The sequence below is a fragment of the Myotis brandtii genome, unplaced genomic scaffold, assembly GCF_000412655.1.
Source record: "Myotis brandtii unplaced genomic scaffold, ASM41265v1 scaffold1102, whole genome shotgun sequence".
NCBI classification, from domain to species: domain Eukaryota; kingdom Metazoa; phylum Chordata; class Mammalia; order Chiroptera; family Vespertilionidae; genus Myotis; species Myotis brandtii.
The window spans coordinates 823,950-851,212 of record NW_005353757.1 but is presented as its reverse complement, the minus strand read 5'-3'; the positions used below and the strand labels follow the sequence as shown (position 1 = coordinate 851,212).

Here is a 27,263-nt window from a genome sequence, read left to right as displayed (position 1 = left end):
TATATTCTCAAAATTTAAAACAATGTCTCAAAGATGTTATTTGTACACTCATACAATGGATTATTATTCAGTCTTAAAAAGGAAGGAATTCTGGCACACGCTACAATATGGATAAACCTTTATGAACATTATGCTAAGTGAAATAAGCCAGTCGCAAAAATACAGATATTGTGTAACTCCATTTATTCATTTGACTACCTAAAATAGTCAAATTCAGAAACTGGTGGTTGCCAGGAGCTGGGAAGAAGAGGGGAAGAGAAGTTGTTGCTGTTTAATGGGTATAGAGGTTCAGTTTTGCAAGAGGAGCTTTATAGTAAGTTTTTAAGTTGTTTCTTTTACAATTAAAAATTTTAAATTTTTTAATTTAAAAAATTAGATAACTCAGCAAAAATAAATAAGCTAATATGATTTTTTTAAGATTTTATCTACACAAGGTTAGAGACTTCTGACGTTACTGGAACTAAAGGTTTCAAAAATAGGAATGTTATTTCTTTTAAAGTATATACTTCTAAATGAATTTGGCAAAGCATTATTAAAGTTAAAAGTTATTCTTTAGTTTATGTGGGGAAGAGGAAGATGGGCCAAGGCAAGAACTTAAATTCTAACAATACTGCATTTTGAATAGGTATATTTAATTTTAATATGATAAAATCCCAGTATATCACCACTTCAAAGATCAGAAGCTCCATGAAACCAATTATAAACATGACTTTTAACTCAAAAGCCCAAAGATAAAGAATCAGTCTCAAAACAGCAGCATTTTGCCTATTTAAGGCCTTCAGATAAAAATGGTTTAAAAAATCCTTCTGAAATATTTTACATATCTACACTAATAAAAGAGAAACATGTCTCTGTAGCAGTCAGAGCGAAGGCCTGGGTCCCGGGTGCCGAGGAAAACCAGTGCCAGCAGCCAGGGGAAGGAAGGCCTATTGCATGAATCTCTTCGTGCAACGGGCCTCTAGTACTTAATATTGCTCCACAGGGCCCTAAAAGCTAATATAGGAACCTTTTGCTCTCTGGGAAAAATTTTGATCTCCTGGTGGGTACTTGTTAGCCAAGAGTCACACTTAACTCTTTTATGTTGGTTGTTTTGCCAACAAATTTGGAAATTTTCTATCTAAAGAGAGGATTTTTTGACTCTAAGAAAATCATACTGACTTCATCTCTAAACTAGGTTCTTTCCGTTAAAAGACACAATGTTTGCTTTTTATCATAGCTGTTTTTAAGTTTCAAAGATTTAACTTTTAAATACCTTTCTATTTATACTTTATGTGGCATTTTTAGGATAGAATTTTTATTGCTGCGATTTTTCTAATAATGAAAGAAAATAAAGCAATTTCAACTTAGAATTTTATGAGACTACTTTCATATACTGATATATTTTAGTAACTACCAGTAGTAATACTTCTACAAAATAAAAATACTGAAATATCAGATGTACAACTATGACTAAATGAAACACTTCAAAAAGGTAAAGAACTTTGGATTGGTTAAATAATGTACATCTGAAAATAAAGTTTTATACACCTTTAAAATATAAAAAAGAGGCAGAAGCTTATAAAACATGCTACCAAAGTGTTTATAAAAACACAAAAGTAACATATTTATGTTTGCAAGTATATACATAAAACATGTAGAAAGCCACTTAACAAACTAGCCATCCTGGGCGGGGGGTGGCGACGGACAGACATTCCATTCATGTTAATCTTTTGTACTTTTGGATTTTTAATGTTGCAAATATAGATTTTTATATGTATAAAAGTAAAGGTTCCTTCCTACAATTTATATAGAGTTTAGTAATGTTATTTTTTAAGTGCTTAATTTTCTGTCAAGCAGAATATTAAATTCCCTAAATATCTCCATTAACCTGAAATACAACAGTAAGTTATTCCTTCAGGGAAAAAAATTCTGAGTTAGCATAGTATAGATACAGCACAAAAACGTATTTGGCAAATGAAACTAAATGACAGTGATAAAATACCATTTTCACATATGCACATGTAACTGAAATAACTGTAGCATGGCTCTTTTTAGCTGTTCAAGAACAAGAACAACAAAGAACAAAAAGGAAAGTTAATCACATCATTTATGAATATAAAAGTCATCATGTTGCAAAAATGACTAAATATCTAGAAAACACTTTAGCTAAAAGTACTAAAAGTCTATGTAAGGGAGAATCAAGAACATTCTTTAAATTACTAGAGGCCCGGTGCATGAATTCGTGGCCAATCAGGCAGGGCCAGTCAGGGGGAGGAGATGTGGGAGGTTGGCCGGCTGGCCCCACCCCTGGTCGAACTCCCAGTCAAACTCCTGGTCAAGGGAACAGTTTGCATATTAGCCTTTCCTGGCCATGGGGAGGGGCCACGGGCAGTTGGCCGGCCCCGCCCCCTGGTCGAACTCCTGGTCCAGAGGACAATTTGCATATTAGCCTTTTATTATATAGGAAGGAGGACAAGAGCCTACCAAATAAAAAGAATGATAACCTGTTTACATTCTAACCAACACAGGTAATCAACTATTTATTAACCTTAGAGAAAGAACACAGCCATTTTACTAAATTCTATAATATTTTATAAATTTTACTTAATTGATATAGCTTTCACAGTAACAATTTCCATGAAAGTATAAACAGATCAACTTACTTACAACTAATTGAAATCTGTTAATATTAAGAAAGCATTCTTACCCTTAAGAGATCACATTTCCTCTTGAAAAATATCAAAGTATACTGATAATTATTATCACTCCTTGTTTTGAAAAAAATTGCAAGGATTCTTAATATAAAAATAAGAATCTATAAGCAAGCACAAACCTGTGTGTAAGTACAATTCTTCTTTTTACATTTGCCACATGTGAATAAGTCAGTCTGGGTTCCGCCCGTCTTGGCCATCTGATGCTCTCTGATGGCTTCTTTGGTCAAGTTTTTCCTCATCTCTTTGAGCTCATCACTAGCCATTTCCTATTAGAAAGGTGGCATAATACTCAGTTATAGGTGTCTTCTAATATATCTTGAATGCTTTTTATGATCAATTAGCTTAATAATAGCTAAAATCAAACTTTTAAAGTTTTAAAAGTGAAAAATTACTATTTTCCCTCAAAAGAGATGTTAGAGTTTGCTTTCTTTTAAAATTTCTTCAAATGTAAAAATTTCATTTAATTATGACTTAACAGCTTATAAACAATGCAATCCCGCAGCAATAAGCACTTCCAGTGTCCAGACTGTGATGCATCATTGCCTTCCCACAAAAAGAAACAAGGACCTTTGGAGAAATGTCTGGTTCCAGATGTGAGTCAAGAAATGCACAGGATAAGCCATCTTCTTGTGCCAGAACGCACAGAAGTTACCTAAGACTTTCAAGTCAAATAGACAGAGGAGCTAAAATGAAGGCGCTCCCGTTGGCCAAAGACAGGACAATTTCTCCAGCCATCAAAATTAAAATTACTGTAAAGAACCAATCCCGACTGGATAAAATCCCAAGATCATTATGATATTTAAGAAAGGAGAGCACACAATTACATGCAAGAACAGCAACAAGAGCCCCCACTGGCAGTAACCAGGACACCAACTCCTCACTCTGATAACTGTTAACTAAAGGGAAAAAATCATGCACATTTACTTTGCCTTTCCTACCCAAACCAACAGAGAGGAGCCCAAGTTTATAAGGGACAGTGCTTCTTTATCAAAGAAATCTAGCCAACAGAAATCACTATTTTGCAATTCCTAATAAAATCAACCAGTTCAGGCAAGGATCATCAGTGGATGATAACACATTAGATCAGTGGTTCCCAAACATTTTTTGGCCATGCCCCACCTAAGCATCTCTAAAATCCTTAAACCTGCCCACTGTGCATATAATTCTTATTATTCAAAAAGTGAACTCCTATTCACGTGGAAGAAGCCTAAAAGGCCATTAACCTGGTCTAAACAAGCTTCCAAAGAACATGGCGTCCATGAAAGAGAAAAATAAAAGAACAAAAGAACAGTTGAAGTACTGAGGAAGAAATCACTAAGAAATTGTTAAAAATAATAATATGAAGTGATATGAAAAAATAGCAAATAAAGTTTCAAAATATACTAGAGAACTGAAATGCTAAGGCAGTGATGGCGAACCTATGACACGCTTGTCAGAGGTGACACGCGAACTCATTTTTTTTGGTTGATTTTTCTTTGTTAAATGGCATTTAAATATATAAAATAAATATCAAAAATATAAGTCTTTGTTTTACTATGGTTGCAAATATCAAAAAATTTCTATATGTGACACGGCACCAGAGTTAAGTTAGGGTTTTTCAAAATGCTGACACGCCGAGCTCAAAAGGTTCGCCATCACTGCCCTAGAACCATAAGAAATGCAAAAAAAAAAAAAAAATTCATTGTTAATAACTCATTCTCGAATTGCCCCCCTTAAAAATCAAATTGCCCCCTGTGGGGCGTGTGCCCCATGTTGGGAACTACTGCATTAGATGAAAAGGCAAAGGAGACCTTTACAGTGAAGGAAACAGGCTGTTAGTACCCAAACTCATTGATGAATCTCAGAATGCTAAGAGCAGAGCAACGAGAAGTTGTGTCTGCTGATGTGAAACAATATGAAGTAAAAAGCACCACTTATAGTCAAGCCTATAGAAGTAGCTTCCTGTTTAACAAAAAGTGTGACAGAAAAGTTAAATAACTTCATGAGGAAGAACAGAAAATTCATATTGTGGGATACAGAAGAAATAAACTGGCTTTTTCAACAGGTAAATGTCATGAAGAAAAAAGCAGGGGCAGGGATAGAAGAAATTGTTTTAGATATACACAAAAACACACACACACAATCATAAGCTAAAGGTAATGTGCAGACTTTGGATCCTAATACAGAAAAAATAGGATATGAACTAGGTATTAGGTAATACCAAAGAATTAGTGATAGCTTTGTTGGAAGTGGTGATGACATTATGTAAGAAAAATATCATTTTTAAATATACCTCTCAAGTATGTAGAGGTAAAAGAACATGTTAGAGTTGCTTGAAAATAATTTAGGAGAAAAGAAGGAAAAAGGATAGATGAAAAGGATTCAAATTCTTGAAAATACTTGAAGCCTGGATGAAAGATATATGGGATTTCATTACACTATGTTCTCTATTTTGTGAAAGTTTAAAATAACTTTTAATGAGTGTTTTTAATACACTTAAAATATATAGCAATTTTTATTAGCTATATAGAAAAAAATTCATACTCTTGGATGCTTAATAATGAGATTACAGAAACACTACAGTTTTTATCTATGAATAGCTATGTCTATAAATAGCCAACTACGAATTTCATTTTTCCCATCATTCTCTATAGAATTTTAAAGAAAAGTCAGTAAGATGTCACCAATTTTGTAGGGTTTAACCATAGAAAGAACTTAGTGATTTCAAAGTCTGTTTGCAATTAGAAATTCAACTTTCGATTCCACACGAATCCATAATAAATTATAACACTTTGTCTTCAGACAATAATTTAAGGCAAAATCATGGTACAGTTATGGAAGGGATAAAGTCTTGATGCCAAGAGATTCAATGTCCTTAAGTATTTGTCTAATATATTGTATAAATAAGTTAATTAGAATAGCTAATAATGATTTACTGTACAGGTAGTATTCATGTAGCACTTTATTATGATTAAACAGACTTTACACTTGACATCATGGAAACATTATATACAGACATACTCACCTCTGCCGTCATTCTAGCAAATAAGTCAGGAGAGATATTGCCACACAGCACATTTTTCCTTAAATTTGGATTCTTTGCATCCTTAAGATTTGATATTCTACTTCGTACTCTGTTTTTGTATTTCATGTCTGTATTCCTTATTTCTTGATATATAGGTATAGACCGTTAAAGAAAAAAAGGTTAAATTATAAAGGTAAAATTAATTTTTCCTATTTTGCCAAAATTTCTGAAATTTTTAAGCAGTTTACAAAAATCTGTTTCAATTTATATTTAGGTTAATAAAAAGGCTATTTCTACAAGATTCCTTGATTTGTAACTGACAAATAATAGTGATTATACCTTTAGGCTATGAATGAGCAATGCTTTCTTCTTAATGTTTATTGCCACAAGCACACAAATAAAAATTGTTTCAAAAAGAAACTCAAGTACTCAACCTTAGAAAAAGAGCTTGAACTTATACAAGCTTTAACTTGCCCAAATATGAATTCTACCAAGGATCCTAAAAGTCTTAAGCACTACAGTTCTCTTGAGGACCATATAAGAGACCATTCATGGTGGCCCTGAAGGTTCATTTCCTTCCCCAGCTTAGCAAAAAGCTAGGTCAGCAGATTCTTCTGAAAAGGAATAGGCCACAAACTTTACCCGATTTGGCTTAATGGATAGAGCGTCAGCCTTCGGACTGAAGGGTCCCGGGTTTCGTTCTGGTCAAAGGCACGTGCCTCGGTTGTAGGCTCGATCCTGTGTGCAGGAGGCAACCAATAATGTGCCACTCTCACGACGATGTTTCTCTCTCTTCCCTTCCACTCTCTCTAAAAAATCAATGGAAAATCCTCGGGTGAGGATTTAAAAAAAGAAAGACTAGGCCACAGCAGAGGCTGAGCATGAGAAGGTCCCTTTCTAAGGAGGCTATTTCCACCACACTGTACCTAGATGTCCCCTGCTCCCCGCACTTACATGGAAAGCTCCTCTCCCAGAGCCCTTCTCATGGGAAAGTGAGCTCAGGAGATTGTGTATGGTATGCTTTGCTGAGTGCCCCCAAAATGTGAAATCCTACTTCACACAGGTAGTGTGTGGTTTCCATGCCCTTTTGCACAGCTTCAATGGAGACGGTACATTCTCATTTGCATGGCAGAAAAATAAAAATGCTATCAATACTATGCGCTTTACTTTTGAATGACAGGAAAACAAAAAGAATAAAAAAAGGACATGGATGACCCTCACCTTTGCGATCAAAACAATACAATCAAGATAGAAACTGAAGAACACAAATAAAATAAAAATAAAATAAAATAAAATAAAATAAAATAGAAAATGTTATACAGAAAGAAAAATTTATAATTAATCTAACAGATTAAACAATTATGCATATAGCCACAAAGGATATCTTCCTCAATTTGAGATCCTAATTCTTCTTCATCAGCTCCAATAGCAATGTAGTCATCTAAAAAAGACACAATGAATTATCAAGAATAAGTGATTGTAACATACTCTTAAAAAATCAATACGGAGTAAATTAAACTGTACTCCTATTTCTTCAACCCCATTTGCCGTCTATAAAGAATCCTTTTAGTTCAGTGTCATTAGGATCTGGTCTCTTTACTATCTACTAGACGACTCCTCTGTATTCACCTAATGTCCACAGTGCTCCTTATCCCGCAGGAGTGGGGAAGTGATCTAGAAGGTAATTCCCCATTTCATAACTCCATACAGTCTGGCTGGCTCCAGCAAAGAGTAGAAAAAGTTATAGAAACAACTGTCTCATGTCCTGTGATTCAGGCTTCAATGCAAAGAAGCCATTCATCTGCCACGCACATATATGTTCACACTCAGAAGAATCCTATGCAAATATTAAAAAGAACAGGAGGAAATATAAAGAAAGTAGGAAGAAAAAAGAAAAAATATAAAAAAGATAATAAGGGAATCAATGTAGAAAGGGCAGAGTAAGGAGAAAAGTAGGTCATACTAACTATGGCTCAGTATAATAGAAAAAAAAGAATTTCTTTAAGATGATAAGTAAATATTCTTGTATATGACATTTTAAAGCCAAATTTTTACATAATAAAAATACCTTCAAACTAAATTAAATTAGAGGTCTCATATATAAATCAATATTAATTTCCTTTAAAAAAGTACAAAAAATTATGAATACAAAACTTATATACTATATGTCATACTAACATTTAACAATGTCACCAAAATACAGTATCACTAACTGTCTACGGGGTGGGTGGGTGGGGGGGGAAATAGTCTGCAGACTAAAATGTGGGGGGAAAATATTTGTAAAAGAAAGTTTCAATTACTATCAATCAGGAAACATCCATACATTAGAAGGAATCCATTTCTTGGAATTATAAAGTGATAGGGAAAGGCCTCAGTATGTCTATACCTACCTCTCTGCCTTTAGCAACCCCTATAACAACAACTACTCCGAGCTAAGCTAAGCAGCGGTGGTCAGCTATCAATGGGATGCCGCTGGTAAAACAGAAATATGGAGGTGCACATGGCATTGGTAGTGGTGATGATCAAAGGACTGAGCACTGAAATAACATATACTAAACTTATCTCCTGTTCGAAGAGCTGCAGCAAGCATCTCCCTACACTTTAACCGTACAGAGTCAGAAGTGCTTGGTGCCCGAGGAAATGATGACACGTAAGTATCTCGAGCATTCGTCTCATCCTTTCTGCTGCTTACACTGCCACTGGAGCTACTAAAATACACACACACATAATAAATAAAAATAAAATACACACACACCAAAAAATATCAAATATAAAAAAAATTAGGGAAAACTCAAATTAACATCATTACTATCACTCTCTAAAAATAATGTTTTTGCCCTAAATAAATGAGATAGTGACTCTTGCATTAAAAAAAATTGCCTGCATATCGATTAAAAAGTTAAAATTTTAGTAAAGATAAGAGAAGTCTCATGTCTTTTTTTAACCAACTAAACATTTGATCTTGATTCTTTTAAAAATTAAACAATATTTTAATATAGAAAATACACATTATAGTTCAATACAGTAAGTGAAAAACAAAGATCTTATTTATTAGGAAAGGGGTGAAGGGAATATGACAGCTCTCAACTTAAAAAAAGGGGGAGAGATGTTTAAAAAACCCTATTCCAATTAGATAACCAATGAGTTTTACATTTAAAACATCCCCTTCAGGATAAAAATCATGTATAGTGAGAAATGAGCTGCAAGAATATAAAAATGCCTCTTAATTTCTCCCCAGAATCACCACTTAATTAGGACAGTTTAATAATTTTCCAGACAACCTAATCATTTCAACTGCTATGATTAACTTATATTAGATTCTAACCAAAATACTTTTCTGACTGGTTTCGGTTAACTTTTATCACATTAGAGATTATTTGCCATAAACCTTTCTCAAGACTAAATTATTCACCCTCCATAGATCTAATTCCCTTCTCTGTTGCAAGCAGATACCTCCTTGCCTTCTCTCCAAAACGTTTTCAAACTTCACAAGATCACTGTGGGCAAAAAGGCCATTCTGTGTATATTCTACATTTAGCTGTTTAGACATTTTCCTGTGAACAACTTGTTCAAGAACCAAACTGTTCACAATGGGAGACATTCGAGAACCAATGTCTGTACATTTTTATTTTATATTCAAGGCATTAAATCGGTGATTCTGAATGTCACCAAATTAGACAACTGGAAGCATATGTTAAAAAATTCATAAATTATGGCCCGTACTTTCAAAAAATATAAAGGTCATGAAAGACAATGACACACTGAGAATCACTCCAGATAAAGAAAACTAAAGAGATATGATAACTAAATGCAAGTGTGATCCTGAATGGTATTTTGGAAAAATCTTTTTCCCTTGCAATAAAAGACATTGTTGAAATATGAATAAGGTATTTGGATTAGAAAAAGGTATCAATGTTAATTTCTGTATATATATAGCTTTATTGTGGTTATATGCGAGAAAATGTCCCCGATCTTAGAAAATACACATTGCTCTAGCTAGCATTTACGGGCATAAAGAGCATATGCCTAAAAATGACTTATTTTATTCAAAATAACACCAGTTTGTGCGTGTGTGTTTGTGTATCATATGCATGTAAATATTGGGGCAATTAGGAGTTCTCAATATTACTCTTACAATTTTCAAAAAGTTTAAAATTATCTCAAAACAATTAGAAAAACTATTAAGTTTTATTAACAACTGGTGTTTAACCCTATCTTTAGCTTACCTCTTTTATTATCAAGTTTAAGTAGTATTAATATGTAAAGTAACAGTGTGTGTTATATATTTTTCTTGGCTACTAAAAAAAATAAGTACATTATCAATTTTGGGAAAATATTGAGAGATAAATGAAGTTAAAAAGGTAGCCTGAAATTTGAGTGCATCAGAATCACTTGAAAGGTTTGTTAAAAATATATTTCTAGCCCGGCTGGCGTGACTCAGCGGTTGAACCAGGAAGTCATGGGTTCAATTCCGTCAGGGAAACATACCCAGGTTGCAGGCTCCATCCCCAGAAGGGGGCCGTGCAGGAAGCAGCTGATCAATGATTCCTTCTCATCATTGATGTTTCTATCTCTCTCTCCCTCTCCCTTCCTCTCTGAAATCAATAAAAATATATTTTAAAAAGACACAAAAAAAACACCATATTTCTAGGCCCCACTTCCAGAATTCCCAATTCAGTAGTTCTAGGGCAGTGATGGCGAACCTTTTGAGCTCGGCGTGTCAGCATTTTGAAAAACCCTAACTTAACTCTGGTGCCGTGTCACATATAGAAATTTTTTGATATTTGCAACCATAGTAAAACAAAGATTTATATTTTTGATATTTATTTTATATATTTAAATGCCATTTAACAAAGAAAAATCAACCAAAAAAATGAGTTCACGTGTCACCTCTGACACGCGTGTCATAGGTTCGCCATCACTGTTCTAGGGTAATGCCCAAGAATTTGCTTTGCTGAAGTTGCCAGGTCCCCTGCTCTTACAGGGACCACACTTTGAGAACCAATGCCTAAAAATCAATGTCAGGTGTGGAACTAAGTACAAGCTTTCCAAGAACAGAGGAACTGTTTTTAATCTACTAGGCATATCACGTTTTACATCAATGTGTTGGATATCACAGTTCATTATCTGTGAGAAGAAAGAATAAATGCAAAGGGCTCCTAAGATCTGCAAAACAATATGAATCCTTCATTACTGAACTTCACATTTTCAGTTCTTATGACAAATAGCTAAACTGGAAAGAGAAATAAAATCATAAAAAGGAAAATTAGATCCAGGAACAAAAAATTTAAAAATCTGAAACAGGAATGTGGTAAATAGAGGACGAAACCATTTGAATCCCTCATCAGTACCTTCATTGCCAATTCTAGTAGTACTACCCTAGAGATTCCATTCAATTAAACTTATTGAGTACAATGTAAATAATTTCTTCTAGTTAATGTAGGATCTTCTAACTCTCTTTAAATTTCCAAGAAATTTTCTAAGAAACCTCAAAATATTTAGCTAATTCCAATAGATTAGAAAACAAAAGAGTACAGATACGGGGTCATAAGATCAAGGAGGTGGGATGGTCAAGTGAAACTATGACTTTCAACATAAATGAATTCCCACGGAGCAAAATACCTTTCTTCTCTTGCTTCAAGGCTATTCTGTGATGTAATTGCAGTATCTTTTTTCTTTTCTTCAGGATCTTTATCAGTTGATGGTCCATCTAAAAATTTATGAAATCCTTAAGTTGTTAGCATTTGTTAAAAAACAAAACAAAACTAAACTACTACATGTTATCAGGCTATTTATGAAACAAAAAAACTAAAATCCTAAGTTTTCAACAAGTAAATAAAATTTACTTAAGCTATTCTTTTATCATATGTACTTGGGTATTTGTTACAATGAATGCTTGTCAGTATTCCCAAATAAACTCCCCAATTTAGTGGAAACCATATATTTGTATGCCAATGGACCCTAAAAGAGAGGAAAAGTATACAAAGGGAAGGAAAGAATATGAAAAAAAATAGCAGCACTGTCATAACAATGAAAGCACAAAGTATATATAGCAATATTGTTTTAATAATTTTTCATGAAGGCAAAACATTTAAGGTGGTACCCAAAATATAAATAAATTTTTCAGGGGTAGTAACAAAAACATTTTCACAGAAAGTCCTTCACGATTAGTAAAGCCTACCCAGCACTTCCTCAATCTTAAGTAATATGTAAGGTAATACAGAGTGCTCAGGCTTTAAGACTTAAGGAGGTGAACAATTACAACTGGGAAATAAAGCACATAAAATAGATTGGGCCAATGCAATATTTAAGCACTAAAAAGAAACACTCATGTTTAAATCAACCAAAAGAGCCTCAAAGCTGGGTTCAGAAAATGTTTGGATCTACTGAATAATTTTTTATCTCTACCTAAGTAATAAGAGATATACAAATAATTCAATTCTCCACATCTCTGTAGAGAATACAGAAGAACATACATTCGACTGTATATTAGCACCACTGAGGCAACCTTTAAGCATATCCTCATCATCCTCCCATCCCGAGCCATTCAACCCAAATCTCTGGCAGTGAGGCATGAGCATCAAAATTTTAAAGTTCCTCAGATGATTCTAATAGCTATTCTGGATGAGTAACTGAAAGAATTTGGTCCAAATCTCAATTCTACAATTTATCTCGTAAAGGTTAGGGTTACCAAACCTGAAGTATAATTCAAATACCCTATGCTAAGTGTATGCTTTAGTTTTCACATATTCGTTTTACTGCCCCGTTATTCTCTAAAATTCACCTAGAAAACCCCCAAACATAAAGATGCCCTAGTGTCATGAAGAAGAAAACAAAGATCAATAATGACATTAAAGAATACAGCAAAGACTAAGAAATATTTCAAAAGTAAAAGGTTAGAGCCCTGGCGGGTGTGCTCAATGGTTAGAGCACTGGCCCGCGATTTCCGGTCAAGAGCACATACCTGGGTTGCAGGATTAACTCCTGGCCAGTTGGGGCACATGCGGGAAGCAGCCGATCAATGTGTCTCTTTCACATGGATGTTTCTCTCTCTCTTTCTCCTTCCTCTCTGCTCCCTCCCAATCTCTCTCTCAAAAAAAAAAAAAATCAATGAGAAAAAATATCCTCAGGTGAGGATTAAAAAAAAATTAATAATAGGGTAGAAAACATTTGAAAGGTGATATAACAATGCAATACTATCTACCAAGGATCCAAAGCTCTCAGAAGAGCAATAAAACAGATCGTGCAAACTGCTCCAGCACAGTATAAATGAGCACAATATAAATCAGAAAGCAGAGCGATAAGAAGTGTGAGCAGCCTTAAAAACATGCCCATTATCTGAATAGTGCTGTGGGTAATGCAGCACAGCCGCAGGGAAGTGCTCCAGCTCTGGACTCAGACTTTCTGTGAACAGATCTGCCTACTGGACCCAGTCCAACTATGCATAAAGTGCTCAGTCTCTCAGTGCCTCAATTTCCTCATCACAAAATGAGAATTATAACAGCACCTAGCACACTCGATTGTTGGGAGGATTAAATGCACTAATAAAGATCAACACTTGGCACATCTTAAGCATTCAAAACTGTGCTACCTAGTAGCAGCAGCAGTAAACCTTCTAGAAATTTAATAACATCCTAAAGAAAAAGCTTTAGTCAGAAAGATATTCATCAAGATATTATTTATAATAGCCATGAAGTTAAAAACAACAAATCTAATAGGCAAGAGATTAAATTGTTGTATAGTCACACAATGGATTGATTATTTGGAAACCAATAAAAATGAGTTATGATTTAAAAAATACAAAAATTGTTTTCATTAAAAATACAATATAGATACAATGGAACCTCAGTCCTGGAACTTAATTCATTCCGAAAGGTTGTTCAAAATCGAACCATTATTTCCCATTAAAAATAATGTAAATTGATTAATTCATTCCAGGCCCCCTGTTTTAACCTTTCTTATACACAATACATGTCTAATGTACTGTTTAATCTAAACACTTTTTTTAAAAAAAGGATATGAAATATAAATGAAAATTTAATAAAAGGAAATAAAATATAGAGTAAAAATGAGAATTTAATAATTATAATCAGCAGCAAAAGCCAAAAAGCACTAATATATTCACAGAATCTTATATTACATTTTGTTATCCTAAGACCAGACAATTAATACTATAGGCTTAACAATTTTTAGTTTCTAGTTACCACGTTCTTATAATATGTTTTTTGTTATTACTATTGTGGCCCTTGAAATTTTAAAAGGTTCAGTTTTTCTATTTTCTCTTCCATATAAAGCCAATAACTGATTAGAGAAATGACTAATTCCAGGGCTAGGACAAGGAAGATGGACGAGACCAATACATTTTGTGATACCAAAATGTGAGAGTAAAAAAAAATTGAAGGGGGCTTGTCAAAGGGACAAAGGAGCCAATTTAAAGAACTGCCCACTGGTCAAATTTGGGAAAATGTAAATACCAAAATAAATATGAATGGATTATAATCCATTGTATGTCCATAATACATAAAAGGAATCATGTGTCCACACCAAGAATCCTATATAATAAAAGCATAATATGCTAAGTGTCCGACCGTTCATGTGACTATTTGTTCGACGGTCCCACCAGTGACTATGATGTGCACTGACCACCTGGGGGCAGACGCTCAGACTGGTAGGTTAACTTGCTGCTGCGGTCCAGCTGATCGGGACTGGGCAAGACGGGCCAGACATGCCCTGGAGCCCTTCTGCGGTCCCTCCCCAGCTGGCCATCCTCCTGGGAGGATTGTGAGAGGGCGCAGGCCAGGCCGAGGGACCCAACAGGTGCATGAATCCGTGCACCAGATCTCTAGTAGATAAATAACTGGGAGGTATAAAAGGAAGGTTCTTTCTTACAGCAGAATAATGATTTATAGATATTAAGGAAGTGACAGAGAAAATCACTATTTTGCAACTGTCACTATAAAAAAATGGTTTGGGGAGAAAGGTAGGGAGGTCTGATGAGGAGCAAGATAGTTTCAAGATCTTAAAGTATCTCCCACAGAATGCCTATTATATGCAAGAGGAAAAATAATAAATGATACAGTGTACACCTTGACTGGGTAATCAAAATTTACATCATCAATGCCTCTGGGTCTCAAACCCCAAGAAGGATACAACCCACTTATGTAGCATTGTAACTGTGGATGCACAGTCTGATTTAATCATGAGAAAATCGCAGCTAAACCCCAAATAAGTAACATGCTTTAAAGCAAAGGGTACAGCATGCTTGTAATCTTCATGTCAATGTCATAAAAGATATAAAGGACACTGGGACAACTGACAAAAATAGAATATTCCCTGAAGATTAAAGTACTATTCTCATGTTACATCTCCTGAATTTCCTGTATTATGATTACATAAGAAAATAAACTTGTTATAAGGAAAAAGACATGTAAGTATTAAAGGGTAAAGCATGATAGATGCAACATATTCGCCAAAGGTTCAGAAAAAATAATTTGTGTGTGAGTACATATAGAGAGAGAAAAAGAGACTATGACAAAACAAATATGACAAAAAATTTTTAAAGTATGGCAACCTTCTCTTTGGGGGGAAATCGTCTTATTAGTTAAAGAGGCAATCTAGTTATAAATATTCAAAGACAAGAAAACTGCTAGTAAATTCAAATGTTTAAATAAACCAGAACATCATAAATATACATAAGGGAAGATCAATTATACCTAATAACTTTTTCCAAGACTTGATGAGAGACTTTGTTAAAGATGTAACTTCTTCATCTGTACTCTGCTTGCGAATAGCATTTACTGACATTCCAATTCTTGTGGACTGCAAGGCAATGACAAAAAATTTGGTATTGAAGACATTTGAGTACTTTATGACCATTACCTATTAAAAAATTATGACACATAGCAGTACATACCTGTAATAATTCCAGGGTCATGGGAATATTCTTAAGCTCCTTCAGCAAATCCAATGCTCCAGCCTATAAAGTAAAATAATTTCATATTGAATTTCCCAAACAGTAAAGCAAGAACTAGAAATTTAAGGTTTACTATCCACAACTCATTATAGCTCAGTTATTCATATGAGAAAGGTAAACACACACACATACATATGTATATGTGGGTACACATATGTGTATAATAGAGAGGAAGAGAAAAGGAGAGTTTTCCAAATATGGGTTGAAACTCAGTAAAGGATCACAAAATCCGTTTACTGAGTTACGACCAGTACTTGTTAAATATTGTTTTGTGAAAGTTTATTTTCTTTGCTAAGTTTATCTTTATTGTTTAAACTATTACAGATGTCCCTTTTTCCCCCATTGACCTCCCCTCCCCACTCTCATTCCCTCCCCAGGCCTTCATCCCACTATTGTCTATGTCCATGGGTTATGCATATATGCATATGAGTTATTTGATTAATCTCTTTCTGCCTCACCCCGAACCCCTTCCCTCTGAGATCCATCAGCCTGTTTCGTTCTTTCATGTCTATTGTCCTATATTGTTTGTCAGTTTATTTTATTCATTAGATTCCACACATAAGTGAGATCATGTGATACTTTTCTTTCTCTGACTGACTTATTTCTAGGTCCCTCCATGCTGTCTCAAAGGGTAAGAGATCCCTCAACATCATTAATCATCAGAGAAATGCAAATTAAAACAATAATGAGGTACCACCTCACACCTGTCAGAATGGCTGCCATCATTAAATCAACAAACAAGTGCTGGTGAGGATGTGAAGAAAAAAGAACCCTTGTGCACTGCTGATGGGAATACAGATTGGTACAGCCACTATGGAAATCAGAGCGAGTTTCCTCAAAAAATTAAATATGGAACTTCCATTTGACCCAGTGATCCCACTTTTAGGAATATAGCCTAAGAAGCGTGAAAAACCAACCAGAAAGGACATATGCACCCCTATATTCATAGCAGCACAATTTACAATAGCTAAGATCTGGAAACAGCCCAAGCGCCCAGCAGTAGATGAGTGGATAAAAAAGCTGTGGTACATTTATACAATAGAATACTAAGCACATGTAAAAAAGAAAGTTTATTTTTAATAGTATTTGTTTATATGTGTACCAAGTAGAAACATAAAATATATCTCTTACTGTGGTGCTATACCAGATCCCCAAATGTCCATGCAGGGCACTTGCCTGATAAAGGAGCCAACCCTGAGAAAGTGGGAATGGGGGTTAGAAGATGTTTAGGACCTTTAGCATTCACTCACACACAGGGAGTGGGAAAGGGCATCTTTACTAGAATTCTCATGATGTCTCCGTATCTCACTGGTCTGTGATAAGAACATTGCCAAAACACCAAAAGTTAAAAGAGGAATAGTATTTGCCAAAGTCACCCCAATAAATGCAGTAAAAATTTAAAATAAAATAAAAAGAGGAATAAAATTAGATGAGAAGCAAGAGCACAACTTATAGCTTGTGGCCAAATATTCTAACTTGATATATTTATCTACCGTATTTCATCTAATCTAATACATTCAGTTAATCATACTGTATTCAGTATAATATTCACTTGTTCTCAACCTGTGGGTCGCGAACAATGAAAATACATCCTGCATATCAGATATTTACATTATAATTCATAACAGTAGCAAAATTACAGTTATGAAGTAGCAACAAAAATAATTTTATGGTTGGGGGTCACCACAACATGAGGAACTGTATTAAAGGGTTGTGGCATTAGGAAGGTTGAGAACCACTGGATAATATGTGGATACATCAATATTCTATCTGTAATAATAAAAGCATAATATGCTAATTAGACCGGATGTCCTTCCGGACAAAACTGGGGCTGTGAGGGAAGCCTGGGTCCTGGGTGTAAGAGGGAAGCTGGTGCCGGTAGCTGGGGGAAGAAAGGCCTACTCTTGCACGAATTTCGTTCATCAGGCTTCTAGTCCTATCTAATAGACAAACATGGTAATTGACCGTACCTTCGCTACGCCACCCATTGGCTAATCAGTGTGATATGCAAATTAACCGCCAACAAAGATGGCGGTTAATTTGCATACATAGGCTCCAAGCGGCGGAGGGAAGACTGAAGGCGGCTCCGGCCGGAGCGAAGGCCTGGGTCCCGGGTGCCGGAGGAAAACCTGTGCCAGCAGCCAGGAGAAGGGAAGGCCTGTTGCACGAATCTCTTCGTGCAACGGGCCTCTAGTATACTAATAAAGAAAAAACCATTAACTATGACAGTGTTTTCTTACCACTTCTTTTTACTTTTGTTTATTGAAAGAATTTTTAGACTTGGAATTTTTATATTAACCTTTCACATATATAAAGAGAAAAACATAAGCAAAACAAATTGCCTTAGGTGCTTCTAAAACTACTTTGCATTCAGAGTCCAATGCTTATGAATCATGACTCAGATTTTAATATATATATTTTTTGCTTTTATGTTTTTATTAACATGACTTTAAAAACAAGCATCCACACCAGTGAGGGTGGGAGAAGGGAGGGGAGGATAGGGCAGGGCATGGGGAAGGAATTCTGCTCTATTGGTGATCAGATTAATGTTTTTATCCCACAAAAAGTTGTATCAAAAATACCAATAATGCAGCATTTCATAAAAGAATCCATAAAAGAATCAAAAGCTCTTAGCTCTTAGCTGGCTTTGTACTAGCTGTTTTTCACCCCCACTGTTTTTTAACCATTTGGTTCCTTGAAGTTCAAAGAGCACTTCACTAATGTCTCTTAGATTTTATTCCAAGCCCATGATGACACTTATTATGCAAATGTTGATGCTGTGTTTGATGTTCTGCCTGTGAAAGTATATCCTAACATCCATCTGGCCAAAGATACATGTTACTCATTTTGCTTTCTGAAATGTTCAAGTATGAAAACTAGGTACCCTGTGGATCAATGAAATACAGATACCCCAGGAAAACAGAAAGCCGCAGAGCATGTCCCTCATTATGCACCCCACAGGAAGAAACAAGCATGGAATCTCATGGCATCGTTATTATTTCTTAAATATAAAATCAAGTAAAGGCTTCCAGTTACATACTTCTTCCATTTAAAGTTGACAGATATTGGATTTGGCTGTGGAGAATAAAACAGTATTAACTTTTCTTCTAGCAACAAACAGATAACATCATTTTAACTTAACCCAGTACTTCACAAATAAAAACTTAAGTTTAATAGAAACTATGATATAGGTTATTATAAAGGATTTTGATGATTCACTTCTGACTTTAAAATTCTATAAATTTTTTTTTAATTTAGAGGCAACTAAAAAAGAGGAACATTATAGTTGTTAAAGAAAGCTAACATTGACTTTCGCCCTAGCCGGTTTGGTTCAGTGGATAGAGCGTTGGCCTGCAGGTGATTTGGGTTGGATTCCGGTCAAGGGCACATGCCTGGGTTGTGGACTCAATTCCCAGTAGGGGGCGTGCAGGAGGCAGCCAATCAAAGATTCTCTCTCATCATTGATGTTTCTATCTCTCTCTCCCTCTCCCTTCATCTCTAAAATCAATAAAAACATATATTTTTTAAAAAGCTAACATTTCTATAGGCATGGCATTCTTGTGAGTGAATAAGATCTTCAATTTCATATCTACAAATCCCAGAATCAAAAACCTTTGAAAACCAAAAAATATCTCATAGGTTTTCAATAAACTAATTTGACAGCAACATATAGTGTCAACAGATATAAAGCTATTTATGTTCTACTTATCCCACATAAACTGCATTTCATTATAGAAATGATAATGTCTGATTACTGGAAACTGCCCAGATCTCGATGAGGATATTATGTAATAATACATGTACAAAATTAGCTTTTATCAAATCTGAAAAATTTGGAATTCTCAAATATATCAGACACTAAAGGTTTTAAGAGATTGTGGACCTGTATCCTATATATACCATGGACATTTTTCTTCTACCCATGTCTCCATGGACTTTCTGATCCATTTCTGATTAAGGATGAATTAGGAAAAAAGATTTTTAAAAATCACATTTCTGGGAATCCCTTAAAAAGCACAATCTCCCTCCTTAGGCTTCCATAATGCTGTCTGTCACATACAAAGGTGATTCTTCCAATACATCAGCAATGTGGCAGAAGGTTTAAGTTGTTTTCCAAGTAGAAGCAATAGCTTTGCATTAATTTCATCACACTCTCTCTTTTCACTCAGATCTCTTTGGTGACAATGGGGTTAGAGATACAGACTATGGGAGGAAGAAAAAGCTAAATAATACTCGTGGGATAAAACTATGACCTTTATCATAATTACACTGTATTCTAACAAAATAAGATGAATATTTCAATTAAGCTTCTTTAAGAAATAAACAACTGCCCTAACTAGTTTGGCTCAGTGGATAGAGCGTCGGCCTGCGGACTGAAGGGTCCCAGGTTCGATTCTGGTCAAGGGCATGTACCTTGGTTGCGGGCACATCCCCAGTAGGGGGTGTGCAGGAGGCAGCTGATCGATGTTTCTCTCTCATCGATGTTTCTAACTCTCTATCCCTCTCCCTTCTTCTCTGTAAAAAGTCAAAAAAGTATATTAAAAAGTAAATAAATAAACAAACAACTATGATCAAAATGAAAGAAAAAGACAAAGAACAGATTACCATATATTAATTCAGTGACAAAAATTTGTGTTAGTATGTGCCAAGTATTGTGTTAAATATTTTGCATATATTATTTCATCTTCACAATAAACCCTACAGTACTTTTATTATCCCCATTTTACAGATGATGAAATTAACGTCCAGATAAATTAAGAAGTCTGTACAAGGTCACTTGATTATTAACTAGAAAAAGTGAGATCTATGTAGTTCTGTCAAATTACACTCTATTGCCTCTCAACAAATACTCAAGTTCTGCTCTGTGTTGGAAGATAAAACTGTGAGCAAGACAGAAACCCTTCTTGACTTTACGAAATTTTAAAACAGAAATCTTTGAGCATCTTCTTCAAACCCTCAATTAGACAAAGAAACAACTCAGAAAAAGAAAGTGACTTGCCCAAGGTCATACTGATGGGTAATACAAAAGGACAAGAACTACTGTCTCCTGACCTTTATACCACTGCTCTTTCCCATTCCACAGGTCCACAGGTGAATAACTAGAGGTGAATAGCATAGCCTAGCTTTTCTTAATCATCACCTGCCTTTAAAGGTCAGGTCTATTAGATTGCAGCATCTCCTAGAGATAATGATGCAAGAGAAAGAAAGATTCTACCTTAACTTCCAGAGTCAAATTAAGTTCACAGTACTGGCTGAAAAATAAACAGCCACTCTTACACTACTTTATTACATCATTAGTACTCCTACTTGTCAATGGAAGTAAGTACTTTTACAAAATATGGTATTCAAACTTGTACTGAGCATCTAGTATATACAAGACTACATAGCATACAAACATCCTTTTCTGGAGATGTTAAGGGAGCAAAATAGAATATACAGTTAAGAACATGGGCTATATAAAAGACAGATCTTGATTCAAATCCACATAATATCATTTCCTAATTATAAGATCTTGGGAATGTTATTTGTCCTTTTTAGGCTTCAGTTTCCTATACATAGGTGAGACAATACAATGACATCAAATAGTTAAAATGGTCATATGAGGTAATAAACACATATGAAGTATCAAAATAGAGTGCCTGACACACAGGAGATGGATGATAAGGAGTATAAAAATATAACAAGAATTATCTATTTCTACTATAAAAATAGTTCCCAAAGAACCATAAGCCAGCATTTTAAAAAGTATTATTGAAGCTCAATCAACTCAAACACTTCTTAGTAAGAATTATGAGATTTCAAAATTTTAAAAATTAAGATGTTCTTTTTTTTTTTTTAAGGAAACAATTATAGCCTGGCTAGTGTGGCTCAGTGGTTGAGCATCGACCCATGAACCAGTAGGTCACGGTTCAATTCCCAGTCAGGGCACTTGCCCAGGTTGGGGGCTCAATCCCCAGTAGGGGATGTGCAGCAGCAAGCAGCTGATCAATGATTCTCTCATCATTGATGTTTCCATCTCTCTCCCCTTCTACCTTCTTCTCTTTGAAATCAATAAAAACATATTTTTAAAAAAGGAAACACAATTATAAATATTTGAGTTACCGCTCAACAATATCACTATAAATAGGAATTTTTATTTTACTATGTTATCTCAAATTTGTAATTACTCCATGCTGAAAGCACAAATGACAAAAGAAAAAATATATAAATTTGCCTTCAAAATTAAAAGTTTATCTTAAAAGATACTATCAAGAGAGTGAAAAAACAATCCACAGAACAATCCCATCTCTGATAAGGGTCTAGTATTCTGAATATAAAGAATTCTTACAACTCAATAATATAAATACACTATTAAAAAATAGGCAAGGGATTTGAGCAGACATTTCTCCAAAGATATGGCCAACAAACAATGAAAAATGTTCATCATCATTAGTGATCAGAGAAATGCAAATCAAAACCACAGTGAGTTACTACTTTACAATGATTATAATAAAAAAGACTGCTAATAACATGTATTGAAGATGTGGTGAAATTGGAACCCTCAATACACTGCTGGTGAGGATGTAAAATGGTACAGCAATTATGGAAAATAGTCTAGCAGTTTCTCAAAAGGTTATCCATAGTTATATGACCCAACAATTCTACTCCTGGGTACATACGGAACAAAAATGAAAACTTATGTCCACACAAAAACTTGTACAAGAACGTTCTTAGCAGCATTACTCATAATAGTCAAATTGGAAAGAGCCTAAAATGTGATAAGCCCACCAGTACACTGGAGTACTATTCAGCAATGCAAAGGAATGAAGTACTGATATATACTATTAACATGAATGAACCCTGAAAACACTAAATGAAGAAATCCAGTCACAGACCACATATTGTATGGTTTCATTTATATGAAATGCCAGAACAGGTATCCATAGAGAGAGAAGTAGATTAGTGGCTGAGAGGGTGGGGGAGATATGGTGACTTCTTCATGGGTTACTTTATGGGTACTGGTTTCTTTACTGGAGCCACGAAAATGTTCCAAAATTAGACAGTGGTGATAGTTGCACAAACCTGTGAATATACTAAAATCCATTGAATTGTACACTTGAAAAGGGTGAATTTTACTTTATATCTCAATAAAACTGTTATAAAAATTGTGTAGTCATTCTAAATTTTGATTTATGCTAATCACTCTAACCCTAATATGGAAACCAAAGATGCTTTTTTCAACCGGGTATGTTAAGACTTAGAAACCTACACATTTCAGGAATCTCTGCTCCTATGAAATTCTATCTAATTTCAATTTCTCTCCCTGCAATTTAATTCCACTCTGCCCTGAGCCTAAATTTTAAAATTAACCTCAACACAACTCAAAATCTCTCCATGAACTTGAAAATTCTAAGTTCTTACCTGACTTCTTCTACAATGTAGTGCCATAAATCCCTTACAAAGACAATCCAAGTTTTTTAGCCATTACTGTATCTTAGGCACTAGTAAGAATTTTATAGTCATCTAATCTTCACTAAATTATCTCCATTTTACCATCAAGAAAAACATTTTAGAGATGTTAAGGAACTTACCTAAGATCACACAGCTAAAATTCAGAAGAACTAGAATTTGAATCCACATTAGAAATTAGACTTGCTTAATGGCATGAAGTCATAATTACAAGAAGAAAGCTAAGTAAAAAATAACCAATATGTGAAAATGTCAATAATTTATGTGGTTCATCATGGCTTCAGGAGAGGGCACTTGTAAAATTGCTAATACTGTTTAAGATCAAGTATACCCATGGGGCAATATTCTGGGTAGTACAGGTCAAGATATTGATTAGGTATTTAGAGAAACCTGTCTGCCCCAGAAGAGTAAATACCCTTACTTCCCGGTCTTATATTCACTTAATTATACCCACTGTCAACCCCAAGAAAGAATATACTGTCCAGAGGACTCCTGTGGTTAACTGGGCCCAAATTCATAAAGAGTCTAACAGCCATTGTTTAGAGACTTCTCACACTCGCTATACCTCAGGGAAAAGCCACAGACTGACCTGCCAAACCTCCTGCATTGTGTACCTGCCATTTGAGCAGACCCTTATAAACTACTGCTGTTGTATTTTAACTTATGGACTGAGACCTTCCCCATCCAATCAAAAGCTGGCAGCTATATCCTCACGTGCATATTTACCAACCAATCAGAGCAGCTCCAGAATTACCAATAAGAAGAGGGAGAACTGCCCTGACCAGTTTGGCTCAGTGGATAGAGCTTCGGCCTGTGGACTGAAGAGTCCCAGGTCTGATTCCGGTCAAGGGCATGTACCTTGGTTGTGGGCACATCCCCAGGAGGCAGCTGATCCATGTTTCTCTCTCATCGATGTTTCTAACTCTCTATCCCTCTCCCTTCCTTATTGTAAAAAATCAATAAAATATATTTTAAATAAATAAATAAATACAAAGAACAGGGAGAACTTGGGAGTCTTCATTTGCATGAAATTAGACCAATCAGGAACAGGGAGCAGGCATTTTTCTCTATATAAGACAGCTTCCCCTTTGTCTCCAGAAGGGCATTTTCAGTTTCTACTGAAGACTGCATTTCCAGGGTTTTCAAACTGTGTCAACTGAGCTGTTTCACTGGAGCAGCTTCACTTGAATAAAGTTTCTCCCTTCACAGCACCGCACATTGGGAATTCTGTTGGCATTGGACTGGTAGCAACAACCTTTGTGACACCATGCCAAGTTCAAAGAGAGATGCAAGAGTCTTCTAGAGAGGCACTGAAGCTAAACAGCGTAGTTCTGGCGTTGGAGCAAAACAGATTTCAATTCACATCTTCATTTGGCCACTATCTTAACTCTCTATTTAGTTTTCCCATTTTTCTTTTATTTTTTAGTTAGCAGTCTTTTTAAAATTTTTATTGATTGATTTGAGAGAGAGAGGAAGGGAGATAGAGGAACATCAATTTGTTGTTCCACTTATTTATGCCTTCATTGGTTGGTTCTTGTATGTGCCCTGACTAGGGATCGAACCTGCAACCATGGCATATCAGGACAATGCCCTAACCTACTGGCCTACCCAGCCAGGGCTAGTTTCCTCATTTTTAAAATGGGGATAATCCTCATTTTGCAAAACTGTCTGAGGAATGAGATATAGTAGGTAAGTACTTCGTAGAATGCCTGGCTCAGAGTAATAGCTCAATAAATGATAGCTGTTTTTATTATTACTACAGCGTAACATCTATAGTTTTATTAAAACAATATCCAGCCCTGACTGTTTTGGCTCAGTGGATAGAGCAGCCGTGGGCAAACTACGGCCCTCGGGCCGGATTCCTTCCGTTTGAAATGAATAAAACAAAACAAAAAAAAGACCGTACCCTTTTATGTAATGATGTTTACTTTGAATTTATATTAGTTCACACAAACACTCCATCCATGCTTTTGTTCCGGCCCTCCGGTCCAGTTTAAGAACCCATTGTGGCCCTAGAGTCAAAAAGTTTGCCCACCCCTGGGATAGAGCATTGGCCTGCGACTGAGGGATCCTGGGTTTGATTCCAGCCAAAGGCACATGCCCAGGTTGCAGGCTCGATCAATGATTACACTATTATTTTTCAAGCAAAACTTACTTTTTCATAATATAAAAATAGCTCACAGAGAAAAGCTGGAAACCACAAGAAAAGAAACAACCATAATCCAACAACCCCAGAACAACTTGTTAAATTATTGAACACTCGCTTTGGGAGGGTGGGTGGTAGTCAGTCTGACTATATCCCTTTTTCTTTATTTTATTTGCCTCGTTGAATTTCTGTAAAATATAAAAAAGGGAGAAGATAAAATGTAAAAGAGCTAGTCAATTTTGCCTTCCTTTGGGGGGGCAAGTTTTCATACTGTTAAACTTTTGAACTATTAGAAAAATGAGATTTGAGGATTATCTGTAGAGTGTATCCTCATTTTCTCTCAGATCCATTAATAAAGATCTCAAAATGCATTTATAACTTGAGAACTGCAGGTAAAACTATTGAGCCCTGGCCGGGTAGCTCAGTTGGTTAGAGTGTCCTCCCAATATGCCAAGGCTTCGAGTTCGGGTCACACACACACAGGAATCAATAAATGAATGAATGGGTAGGTGGAACAAAGGGGTCGATGTCTCTGTCTCTCTGTTTCTCTCTTCCCCCACTTCTTCTGTCTCTCTCTCTCTCTCTAAAATCAATCAATAAAAAATGCGTTAGGGTTCGTATCCCAGCGGTGCCTCCAAAAAAAAAAAATGCGTTAGATGATAAAAGGTTACACATTATTGCCTGAGTTAGAGAAAAAAAATACCCAACAAACTGCCTTTTTCCCTGGGACCTTCTACCTTGGGAGTCTGAGGAACTCCAGGAAAAGAGAAAAATTTTCCAGAAATGTTCAGCCTATCGAATAACCAGAACTCACAACTTGCAGCAGGGAATGAAAGGGAAATCAACAGGAAACATACATAGCAGAAGTCCTGTCTAGCACAGAAAACAAACAGGAAATACTTTAAAAGGCCAAACTGCAAATACAGATTAACAGAGTACAAAATTAAATACTGGGTGATGCACCTGTTAAAGGAAAAGAGGAACAGACTATGAAGTCTTATGCATTCAGGTGTAAACACTACTTCCTGCTCTGGCACACTGTCCAGTAGGAAGCAGGGATCCCGGCTACATCCAAACTGCACAGCTACTCAGCTCTGACTCAGTTTCTTATTCTGTAAAAAAAAGATACACTTTGCACATCTGGATGGTAACTCTACCGGGCTGTACAAATCAGCATCCCTTTTCTACTTCGAGTCAGTGTGACATGGAATTTACCTCACCGATGGGAGTAAGTTATTTCGGGTATGCTGATCCTGCAAAAGCGCTGAGCCCGGTGGAACCACAACTGTGGAAGTTTAGCAAGAAAACAGAGGACTCTGCAGACAGGTAGACAAAAATGCAGAAAACTGGACGGCAGGCCTCAAACGAACCACAAGAGAACATGTTCGCAAAAACACATGATCAATAACAAATAAGACAGTGCCCCGGGTTTTAACCGTGAACCACTTAGTTAACCCAGCAATGACATTTGTCCAAATCCATCTACCAGTGCAGCCCAGCTAATGCGCGTGCTTCAATCCTAGCTCGTCTGCACACACCACCGCCCGGCAAGACCCACTTTTTAAAAAACGTTTAGCCACTGGACCAGTCCACCGGCACGCTCGGCCTTTGTCATCGCGAAAGGAGCATGCATGCAGTCGAGATCCTGAAGTTCGCGTCCATCCTTCCTCAAAAATAAAGATCCCGGGATTTTACACTCTATCAGCCTGATGTTTCTAAAGCGGATCACGGACCTCTACGGGATGTTTGTTCTAGCTGTTGGCCAACCATCACGGAAAAGAGAATGAATTCTTTTAAACAGTGAGGGCTGGCGATACTGTTCAAGTCTTACGCTATCTCCGTGAGGATTTACTACCATGAAAATGTAAAACAAAAGGAGAGACTGCCTCGATGAGGTTTCCATACGCGTAGTAACAACGAGGGGCTTTGCAAGTAGCAAGAACCGGTCCCCAAAGCCCGCAGCCGCGGGGCCGCGGGAGCTCCCCCTGGACGCTTCTC

The 27,263-nt window shown here is 35.9% G+C and overlaps 1 protein-coding gene across 4 annotated transcripts in view; it reads right to left on the bottom strand.

Moving 5' to 3' along the window:
- The window catches only part of TCEA1 (transcription elongation factor A (SII), 1), a 40,573-nt gene extending 13,984 nt beyond the window's left edge, over positions 1 to 26,589 (bottom strand). Inside the window, exons 1-10 of one of the 4 annotated variants that reach the window (XM_014543898.1) lie at positions 26,486 to 26,589; positions 26,229 to 26,377; positions 25,384 to 25,453; positions 15,611 to 15,673; positions 15,411 to 15,516; positions 11,320 to 11,407; positions 8,260 to 8,405; positions 7,082 to 7,138; positions 5,698 to 5,852; positions 2,813 to 2,959 (exon numbers count right to left, since the gene is read on the bottom strand). In XM_014543898.1, the coding sequence (XP_014399384.1) occupies positions 2,813 to 2,959; positions 5,698 to 5,852; positions 7,082 to 7,138; positions 8,260 to 8,405; positions 11,320 to 11,407; positions 15,411 to 15,516; positions 15,611 to 15,631 (720 nt within the window). In that variant the 5' untranslated portion in view covers positions 15,632 to 15,673; positions 25,384 to 25,453; positions 26,229 to 26,377; positions 26,486 to 26,589. Of the gene's footprint in view, positions 1 to 2,812; positions 2,960 to 5,697; positions 5,853 to 7,081; positions 7,139 to 8,259; positions 8,406 to 11,319; positions 11,408 to 15,410; positions 15,517 to 15,610; positions 15,674 to 18,710; positions 18,750 to 25,383; positions 25,454 to 26,228; positions 26,378 to 26,485 lie in introns of those variants that run through there. The other 3 variants (XM_014543892.1, XM_005857308.2, XM_005857309.2) reach the window with 3 other exon arrangements.
- Positions 26,590 to 27,263: the final 674 nt, after the last annotated feature.